The 11,062-nt window shown below is 43.3% G+C and overlaps 2 protein-coding genes across 13 annotated transcripts in view; one reads left to right on the forward strand and one right to left on the reverse strand.

The window, feature by feature from the left end:
• The window catches only part of smarcd3b (SWI/SNF related, matrix associated, actin dependent regulator of chromatin, subfamily d, member 3b), a 40,672-nt gene extending 39,434 nt beyond the window's left edge, over nucleotides 1–1,238 (forward strand). For all 12 annotated transcript variants that reach the window (XM_058629956.1, XM_058629962.1, XM_058629968.1 and 9 more), the window contains one exon: nucleotides 8–1,238. In XM_058629956.1, coding sequence (XP_058485939.1) covers nucleotides 8–61 — 54 coding nt within the window. In that variant the 3' untranslated portion in view covers nucleotides 62–1,238. The remainder of the gene's footprint in view (nucleotides 1–7) is intronic.
• A 3,259-nt stretch (nucleotides 1,239–4,497) lies between these two features.
• On the reverse strand, nucleotides 4,498–10,346 carry chpf2 (chondroitin polymerizing factor 2). The gene is made up of 4 exons (XM_058642087.1): nucleotides 8,982–10,346; nucleotides 7,502–8,066; nucleotides 7,220–7,402; nucleotides 4,498–6,884 (listed from the first exon to the last, which is right to left on the reverse strand). Exons 1-4 carry the CDS (start codon nucleotides 9,251–9,253, stop codon nucleotides 5,610–5,612), a joined length of 2,295 nt encoding a protein of 764 aa, XP_058498070.1. The 5' UTR covers nucleotides 9,254–10,346; the 3' UTR covers nucleotides 4,498–5,609.
• Nucleotides 10,347–11,062: the final 716 nt, after the last annotated feature.

The following is an 11,062-nucleotide window of genomic DNA, read 5'->3' on the forward strand; positions in this document are numbered from 1 at the left end:
CAAACAGATCCAGCAGAGGAGACAGGAGCTGGAACAGGCCTTAGCTGTGCGCAACACCTAGACCAAGGCCCTCCTGAATCTCTGCATCTCATTTCAGAGCTCTGTGTGTGTGTCTGTGTGTGTGTGTCTGTGTGTGTGTGAGGCCATCGCTGAAGCCTGCTGAAACCTAATACCTCTAAAAAAAAAATGTCACTAACTTTAAAAAACAGCCTTTGTTTTTGTGGAGGAGGAGGAGGAGGAGGAGGAGGAAGAGGAGGAGGTTTCCACAGGGTCAGCAGCGATGTAAACGTACGGAAGCCGGAGTTTTCTTGTTTTTCTGTGCACGACTGTGAGGACACCCAACGCCTGCGCGCTCGACCCCAAACCATCGTCAGACTCACTGCCTGAAAACCACACGTTGTTTGGCTCTTTGTAAATTTGTTACTGACAAACCCCGCCCCCCCTCGCCCCCCGCCTCTCTCCGTTTTATGACAAGATCTCAAGCGGCTGCTCGCGACGTCACTGTCCGTCCTCACAGTCTTCTCATTTTATGATTTTTTTACGATCATTTTTTTTTTTTTTTTAGGGGATGTGTGATTGTGAACGTGTGACTCTGTGTGTGTGTGTTCTTTTTTTCTTCCTGTTTGTTCTCATGAGGATAGTGTTTTTGAAACACTGACTACTTACACCAGCAAAGTTGAGGTTGCAGTGTGACACATGGAGTGGATGCAGGGATATCAGTGCTATAAATAAACCTGAGCTGTAGATTTCATTCACTCTCAGGTTCTAGTGAGTAAATCAGTTTGACGACAGTAGTCTTTTTCCTACAACAGTATTAGTAAACTGTAAGTATTATCACGTCAACAGATCCACGTCTGTTGGAAACAGGTTTTAATGAAGGGAAAAAAAAACTTATTAAAAGTATTGACCATTATAACGAGAGCTTTTTCTTCCCTTAATCGATGAAAAATTGACTTCCTTTGTCACTCACTGCCTCTTGTTTGTGAAGTTTGTGCTTTTACCAGTTATTGTATTGAAGGTTCTACCAAAGGTTGCAACAAGATGAAGAGATCATGATCACTGAAACAGAAATGGGCAAAAATCCAGATCTGGGTTTAATAATAGAAAATTGCAAAAAGAAGGAGAAGAAGAAGAAGAAGAAAAAAAGACAGAGAATTTACTCCCAAAAGTTTTCCTTTGTAGCTAATTAGGTCTCAAATTCTCTTAAAGTATTTCTGCAATAAACATTTAAGCCTGTGGTTTGGAAAGCTTTGTCCATTTCTACACCTTTTTTTGTTTTTTTTTAACGTTACATGAAGAGTTTCCTTTCGGTCATCTACAGATGTGAATGTAAATATGTTTTTTTTTTTTGTGCTCCTTTAAGAGGGCCCGCTGTACAGTATATGATATTGTGATTGTTTGTTTTTTGGGGGGGTGTAGAGGGTGAGGGCGGATGGGGTACATGAGTTTTGGATTAGTAGAGCAGGAATGTTAGCGTTCCTCTGTGTCCTCTCTGGGTTTATTTTAGGTCCATCTCTTGTCCGTCGTGGGAGCCCGGCGGGCCTCCCTCGCTCTCAGTCACACGATATAATCTGCACCACCCGATCTCATTTTTACACCTTTTTTTTAAATGACACACGACTTGTATGTATATGTTGTAATGTCAGCAGTCGGTTTAGAGCTGGAGCCTGTTTTTTTTTTCTGGGTTTCCGTTGCACTGTGCTGTAACCTCTCTCCGTCGCGCCTCTTGACACGCCATGTGATTGGACGATTTCACGTCACCGAGACCTATGCATGCTCCATACATACATCCATCTGATGAGACAGAATGTGTACATACAACAACAAGGTGGCATACATAACAGCCGGTGTGAGGAGCGTTGTATACGCTGAAATGCCTTCTGGGGACTTTTTTTTGCCAAAAATGATGTGCCCTACCAGCAACTAACTGTAGGTGTGATTTTTTTTTTCCTTGACTGTGTTTTTGTTACTAGGTCTAAGTTATATTAACTGCACACGTTAGAGGAGAGCAGTAGACAGTAGTAGTATCTTAATCCTGTGTCTGATCCAGAGTGATTTTTTTCCTTTGTGTGGTCAGGGCATTCACATTGTTGTCACTGAATCACTAGCGCCCTCTTGTGGAGGAACATTAGAAGCTGCAGCTCCTGGGTGCACCCACCCGAGTCTCCGGACTGAACTGTCCCCCTTGTTTAAGCCCTGACTTTACTGTCCACATGTTTTGTCCCACTCCCCTGCATGTGTTTTACGAAGAGTGGGAACTGAACTCTTCCTCTCTGTTTACACTGTTGTCAGAGCGCCACCGACAGGACGATTATAGTATACACAATACTGTGCATCTGTAAAGAGCAAAACTTGTTCGGTGATGACATTCTACAAAAGAGAAAAAAAGACAAGGAGAACAAAAAAAAGAAAAAGAGAAAGAAAGGGAAAACAGCTGTGACACTGCGAGACAGCCTGGATGTAAATAAAGAAGCGCTTGCCAAAGTTTGTAAATGCCATGATATCTGATGGTGTCTTCTTTCTTTTAACTTCATCATTTGTCTCCATGGTGATTTCATTCATTCGTTTTATGTCAGTAAAGATGTTCAGCTGAAATATTACATTCATCCAGTGTGATTTAGGTGATTTTTGAGCAGTATATTTGAGGGAAACTTAAGTCCCTATATGTCGCACAGTGACATGCTGGCATTTAGGCATCTTAAATTCTATTTTTTATTATAATGAGAGATGACTCTTTAAATATTTATACTGTCCTTCCATTATTTGCACCAGTCGTTTTATCAAACATATAAATGTCCTGGAAATGGCTGGGTAAAATCTTGGTGAAACAAAAAATGGCAGTGAAAATCATATTATACACAATAATTCATCAAAAGTCGAGAGGCAGAGATCACTCACATTCACACCTACAGTCAATATTTATACTTAAATATTTTGAAAGTAGTGCAAACTCTTATTAGGGCATAAATAATACTGTGTTTTATTATACTATTTGCTATATTTTAACTTTTGGACCAGAAGAGTGACTTTTGGACAAGATGTGTTAGTATTTACTTTTTTTCCTGCTCAGACAATTACATTTAAGCAGTTATCAGTGAAAAGCTAATGGACAAATATTAAAAACATAAAGCTACACGTTTGCCTAAAACCCTTTAAGAAATGTTATTATTCTTGTGGTCTCTACAGTAAACTGTTATTTCATAGCACTTTTGGATTAGGACTGGAAATCACATATCAGATATATGTGATAATGTACTGTACAATTGCACACTGTCAAATATAACATGTGATTGCTATTAATGTACCTGTTTTAACAAGTCACTTAATTTAAAACGCAACATACTTGTTTCAACTTTCACTCCAGAGCAAAAATAACTCAAATATCTTTAATTATCTGATCTCTTGCACAATAACTTTTGACACCGACTGAGTTTATGTTATTTGTTTTGTCATAATAACCTTCTTCTATGGGGTTTAACAGCAGCTTGCATCCATGATGTTGCATTACTGCCCTCCCCTGGAAGTAGATACACTGCACAGTCTATCATTCTTTATTGTTCTCTTCTCCATAGTAAAATTGCAGATGGTTTGAAGTGACAGGATGTCACTTCAAGAGGAGATGAGTTTTTTATATATCTACCCGTCTGCATCTGTAATGAAAGCGAGTCAAACCCATGTGAACTCTGTCACGATGAGGACAAAGCAGGTAAAATGCAGCAATGCTTTAAAATCGGCAACATGATCCTTCTTAAAAAAAATAGAAGAGTGATTTTCTCTGAGGCTCTCTGGAGGTTTGACTTCCAGCATGAGCGAAGCGTTTGTCAGAGGTGGCAGACAGACAGTTTATTGTTCACCGACTTCACAGGTGGAGCTTTTTCCACTGTGAATTAACAGCGGTGCTCTAATCCTGACCACAGTCATGCTCCCACCTCAGAAAGAGCCTCTTTCACGCTGCTCAAGCCTCATTCTCCCGAGAAGTTTGGTGGGTGAGGGGAGCCTCGATGTGATCATCCCCACCCCTTCATCGAGGAGGAGGCTGTGTGAAGTGACTCATTCAGCTTGTTCAAGCCTGTCGCTATTTAGTTTGACCACGCTCCCCACAGCGGAGCTCAGCTACGTAGACGTGACCCTCCCTCTGGGCACTGGGTTCACTGCTCCACCAAAGACACGTGTGTATGGAAAGATTTGCCAAAATCCCAGAGAGGCCCCAGGGCTGGGGTGAGGAGTTGCTGACGGGGTGTGAGGAGACGAGGTGGGGCAGGGAACACTGCCCGAGAACAAACTGTTCACTGCCTTCGAGCGCCGCAGCAGTTAAGACTTTAGGCAAACTGGATGGAATACAAGACGCACTACTGTGAATATGAACATGTCACCACAAGTGACACAGGTTATATTCACCTGTTTTTGTTCCAAGCATGCGGCGTACACAACCTGTAAACAGTTGTCTTTATGTCTAATGAGACTCTCAGGGATATAAATCAAGAAACAACTCCTGGCTGCAGAATTACTCTTTAATTTAAAAAAAATCAAAAAAACAAAAACATGTCAAAGAAAAGGCAGCCAACAGCTTCAGCTTGTTCCAGTATTATTTTTTAAGTCTTAAACCTGATTTCTACTCAGTCGCTCGACAAAACTGTAGTGTGTAACTTTTAAATATAAACAAATGTCCACTGGATTAAACCCATTGTCAAATGAGTTCACGCAATGATGATTTAGTCTTAATCTTGTGTGGGCCGGGCCACGTTCCCACGCTGCACACAGGAAGTGACTTGTTGGCGGAGGCAACAGCAACATTGCACTATTATAGTGAAACGGCTGCAAATTGAGTTTCAGAAGTAAATGATGCTGCTTAGAAAAACCCAGTCTTTCAGAGGATAAACACGTCTTGTCCCGCCCGCCCCTGCGCTGCTGCTGTATACACACAAGCGCTCCCTCAGTCAGGTCTGACATTATTGCTCGTTGCAGCATATGAATAACGTTACATACATCGTCAGCTCAGCTACTTCTCCTACGTTTTGATAATGTATCCAGGTTGGCGAGTGTGGGATACCCACCAAGAGAACATCCAGGGGAAGAGGTTTTTGTCCTACATTTTAACTCTAAGCGTGAAACATGATTGGAAAGTGTCCATTTCTGTTGTACGACACAAAAATTGTCAGGCGACAAAGTATAGATCAGGTTTCATGGCTCCTTAATCTTTCCTCACTCAATGATTAACAATGGCACCTTTTATTTATTACATTTTCCATGAATGTTCATAAATATGATGGAATGTAAATTCTCAGCTCCCTCCTCTGTATTCTGTGAACGTCCACACTCAGGGGGAAAAGCCTCCATGTTTCATAAAACCGTCAGATTCAAAGACACAGACTCATGAGTCAGACGTACTTGTAGTCAGGGAGCAGAATGTTTTCTGCACACATTAACGCCGCCAAGGTGTCCGCACACAATGTGTTTCTGCTTTTCACTGAGCCTCGTCACTTTCTGCCAAACAGAAGTGTGAGAATTTCAGTGTATGGATCACATAAGTAAAAATTCACAGCATTACGCGTGAGTATCCTTTACTCCAGGCAGCATATGTGAGGTTTAAATGAAGTATCATGTGTCCTCTAGGTGCTGTTGGCCTGTTCCTGCTCAAAAAGAGCCATGGCCAGATGCGAGCGTGACCCCAGACCCTCCAGGTTGCTGAGCACACAGCGGTGGTAGATATCCTCGCTGAACCGAGGGTTGCACGCTCGCCGTACGTATTTCTGGATCAGCGCCGGCTCTACAGCTCTGAACACATGTAAGCCTGAGTAACGGACAAATATGTCGTACACGTCCATGCTTTCCAGCAGCTCCTCGTTATCTAAAATGTCAGCAGCCATCTTGGTCCGTGCAGTCATGTAATCCGCGTTGTAAAAGCAGGCCTCGTCAAAGACCTGGCGGTCGAAGTGGCCGTCCCGCAGTGACTCGGAGGCAAAAGACGAGGAGGCGGCAGAAGGCTGCTGGTCGCGGTAGAGAACCGCAGGATTGTATTCCTGGAAGTGGATGGGGAAGAAGACTTGCCAGTTGCTGATGGCGTTCATTCTGCAGCGGTTCAAGAAATCGGCGTTGACTTCGGTCCACACGCTAGACAGGAAAAACAACGTGTCCACTGGGTGCTTCTTGGAGATGATGTCCATCAGCTTGACCTGTGACGGCACCTCCGTCTTCACGCTAATCCACGGAATCTTCACGTCCCCGTAGCGTTTCTCCACCTCGCCGATCATGGCTTTGATGCCAGCAAACACGTCAGTCTGGCTGACTCGCTGCGCATCAAAAGGATCATATATGAACAAGAACGTGAGTAAAACATTATCATGGGTGTCCAGAGTGTTCATCACATACATGTCCAGGAAGTTACTGACATAATCCTGATCCTGGGCAGTGACAGGCAGGATGACCTGCACCCGTGTTGCCTCCGTCACATAAGGCATGGGGATAATCTCAACTGCACTTAGAGGTCGCAGCAGGGTGACCCGTTTCACAATGACTTGACTGTGGCCTTTCTGGGTATAAGCTTCCAGCGCGAGGTCCAGCACGTACTCCATACCACGTGTATGATCAAAGCGCCGGTACCCGTTAAGAAGACGGCGTTTGCGGAAGCGCAGCTGCGGCTGGTATCGCTCATTTAACCGCTCCACTGCGATCTCCAGAATTGCATTTACATCGGCACGATCCGCCCCTCTCATCTCACACTTTGGGGAGCCGTCGATGCACGAGTAGATGTGCTCTTCTGTGAAGTACTCCCAGTTTATGACCTCAAAACGCGTTCTTGGTTTGAAGGGAGGGTTGATTCCAATAGGCCACGTCACTCCAGCTTTACCCTCTGGTGTCAGATCGCTGAGGTTGTTGATTTGAATCTGATAAATGCACAAAAATTTGTCATATTAAGGCTGGGAAGTATCAATTAAATAAACAACACTGTGCTTTCACTCTTCCCTGTGCTGAGTGGTGTAAGGTTCATATAATGAAATCAAAACAGCCCTAATTACATATGATTTGCAACTTTACTACACAATAGTACCTCTTGTTTTACCTTTATGACATGTATAAATACTGCATTAGTCAAAGAATTTTAGCACTGGTTCAGATGTGGTGGAGAGAAGGAAGAATACACGTTTACAAAGAAGTCACAGATAGCTCACAGAATGTTGTCCAATCAGATAAGTTTTTGTTATCAGGTGTCATCACAAACCTGGAGCTGTTCAATCTGTAGGTAAGTCCATTCCAGCTCGATCTGGCTGAAGCGTTTGTGCAGGCGGTACATGAGATTGGGTTCCGATACAGGGTGCACTGTGAAGGCTTTTTTAAACTGTGCGCTGTCTTCACGCTCTGGGTCGGCATTTTTCCCAAGTTCAAAATAGCGATAGGTCATCTCCTGTGAGCCACACAAACATTGAGGAAAACATGAGGTAAGTAAGGATAGGTATTTCACCAATAAAACGGATTAAAAAAACATGCGTTTTTCATTCGTTACCTGGTGCGCCTCCACACAGCTGAGACCCAGATAGTCAATAATGCAGCGGCCCAGCCACTCATCAGGTCTCACACTGAGGATGTCATTACGGCAGGTGTCGAGATGTGGCTGAAGACGGGCCAGCAGGCTGCGAGACAGCAGGTAGCCGTAGCCTCCATGGCAGTAGCGGGCCTTCTCCTCCCCACCAATGAACTCCTCTGCCCTGCCCATGTACAGGTCCTGACCTGCACTGAGGTGGCCCACAAGCTCAGACAAACGATCTGCCTGCATGTAAGTGTCATCCTGTGCTAGGAAGAACCAGTCGTAGTCTGAGCCATAATGTTGATGGAGGTGACGGACTGTCTCGTACATGAGCCACACTGGGCGGTCGTCGCCGTGGGCAACCACAGTCATGCCATGAGGTACTTTGGGGCTGCGCAAACCTGTGAAGAAAAAGGTCCGGTGGAAGTGGTGTGCGATGGTGCGGTTTACTGCCACAGCCAATGTGTTCAAGGTGGCCCGAGAGGTCAGCACGCCCACAAGCAGTCGCTCTCTGATGCCTAGTTCAGTGTGGATATAGCGGGTTCTGGGGACATGAACAAAGAAACAGACATGGAAAAGATCAATTTCTCCCATTACAGTTATCACAAAAAATATTGATTGCAGACTCTGAGGCTGTTTTTAAGAAACTCCAGAAAACATCCAAACATTCTCCCGAGTTTACATTACGACAAATGCAGAAGGAGATTGTCTCGTTAAGACGTTTTCACAAGAGCAGGAGGGTCCCCAAAGGATGTGGGTGCCTGCAACAAACACTCACTTGTTGTGGATCCTATAGTCTCTCCTGCCGTGTGAGTGCTGTGTGTATACAAGCTCACTCAAACATTACACAAATATGTGGAGCAACTGTGTTCGCACATACAGCCCCTACAAACACTATTTGTAGTATCTCTGGATGTTGGTGCTGATCTATAAGCAGCCTAGCTCACACACAGTAAGACCCACATTAATCTACCTCGAGTCTTACTTCCCTGTATCTGTGCGACATTCCACATGGAGCTGCCACGGCAAAACGACAAGACTACTACCTCTGTACCTCTACCTACTTTATTTCAGACACAGGCCTATATCAATGTAAAAAGAAATGAAACAGACAACAGTGAAATCCACAGTGATTGTAGGTATAGACATCTGTTCAAAAGTTTCCACCTACACAGAAGGGGAGTAAGGTTTTAATAACTATGACCAAATATATTGAAATCTAGACTTACTAATATGAGAATTAACAAATGTCAAATAATTCAATTTCTTGCAACAAACACAGTAATCAGTGTGCTGAGCCATTTCTTTGACAGGTGTGTCTTAAAACCCATTAAAAAAAGTAAAAGTTTGTCACAGACTTTTGACACTTCTTTATTTATGGCTGTGTTGCGTTTCTGCTCCACGTCTTCTCTCCATTTGCACCTGGAAACGGGGAAATGAACACGACTCCTACACTCACCTGAGAACTTTCTTGTGAGGCTTATTCGGATCCTTGTGATACGGAACTATCCGAGGCTGGAAATCCTCATCCGCGGCTTCATCCCTGGAGAATCTCTGGGCATCTCCTCTGCCCAGGAAAAGCCCCCCATTGCCCAGTTCATCCCTGCAGGAGTCGTCGGTGTCTCCCTGCGTCCAGGACACCATTAAAAGACTCAGACTGCATCCCAGAGAAAGCCCGAGGATGAGGGGTAAAGCAGGCCTGAACAGGGCCAAAAACGAGGAGAGACGCATTTCTGGTACTTATGAGCTACACTTAATGAGGCTGCTCTGGAATTTTTGTCTTTAACCAGCAACAGTGTGCTCAACTCAAGTGTCAAGTTTCCTGTCCTAGCTTAACACATTCAGGAGGAAAATGTCAGCAAAAATATACCTGAAGAATGATCCGCTTGTCTTTTATTTTAGTTATTGAGCGGTTATAACGCTTTAAATGAACCTATGGAGAAAACGGTGTGAACGTTACACCTAAAAAAAACCCTGTATCGTTAGCCTCATGTTTGGCGACATCGAGATTGATGCGAAATCAACTATATAAACTAGTTATGAAAGAGCAATTAATGACTAATTGCTGAACGGTATTAGCGTTTAATGCGACTTCACTAACCAGACGGGTTATGCTAGTCACTACTGTGTAACTACTACTAGTGTAGGCACCGTTACTAAGGATGTTTTCTTAGCTAGCGCTAATATTAATTAGCGTAACCAATTTTGACTAGCATTAATAGCTACATATAAAGAGGGCTAACTAATGTAGCTAGACGCGATTCATGTGTCACCAGGTACGGTTGAACCTTTTCACTTTGCTTTGATCGAGCTAGTTTGTTAGTTTGCTAGATAAAACGAAAAAAGTTTTTCCTCGTTTTTTTGGAAATTATATTCCAAACAATAGCGTTATATCATGTGTCGGGTAAAAAAACAAACATCAGAGAGCATGCTAGCTATCATAGCGTCCGTTGTTTCAGTGCAGAGACGTCGGTCCATCTCCAGGAACACAGACTTGAAGGCACCGATCCCTCACTTCTCGCCGATGCGGGTAAAACAACACGGATCCACAGAGCCGTGCACACGTCGTCCATTTTCTCCACTTTCTTCACTTCCTCAAAAACTGAGTGCCACATGCACAGACTGTAAGCGTGTTTTCCTCACCCGCATCATCCTCATCAGTGTGCGAGCGAGTCCCTGCAGCAACAGCATCACCACTGACTGTCAGCAGGGCCGTGTATGCTAGGGGTGGGAATTACAGGGTACCCCACCATTCGATATGCAATACATGGTCCACGATGCAACGATTCTGTGTTTACCAATACAAAGCAAGACAATCATATAGATACATCATGATATCTGTATAACTGAAGAAAACGTCTGTGAAAAGTGCTGGATTTCTCTATTTAGTCACAACATAGAGAATGTATACTGTCACCTATGTGTTATATATTACAATTCATCCATAGTATAATTTTGTATATGTGCATATACCTTTACATAAATATATATATTAATATACTGTAAGTCCATCCATCCATCTTCTACCACTTTATCCTGGGGGAGCTGTGCCAATCTCAGCTGACATAGAGAAAGGCTCGGTACACCCTGGACAGATCGCCATATATGTCATTAATATATACTTTATACCAGTGGTTCTCTAACTTTTTATCATAATAAAATTAATAAAATATTTTTTGGAGTCAGTTTATACTCCTAATCAGTTGACCTGTCTTATCTTAAAGATCTAGTGTGTAAGAATCAGAGACATTTAAATGTAATAACCAGACAACTCCCCACCTTTATGGTGGCTTTCATGTAGCAGAAAGAATGTAATTTTTGTTGTAAGCTTTTAGTTGAAAACATGAAAGGCACACCATGTCTTTGTGATGTAGAAACATGACTTTGCAAGATGGTGACCTCTTGAAAGCAAAAGTGATGTACACTCATTATACAAATTACTTATGGCTAGTATATTACATTTCTGCAAATTAACACTCTGAAGTGTTAAACATTGGACCTTAAATCTGTGCTCAGGCCCCCACTGCATTCATTACCAAT

The sequence above is a fragment of the Solea solea genome, chromosome 1 (genome assembly GCF_958295425.1).
Source record: "Solea solea chromosome 1, fSolSol10.1, whole genome shotgun sequence".
NCBI lineage: Eukaryota > Metazoa > Chordata > Actinopteri > Pleuronectiformes > Soleidae > Solea > Solea solea.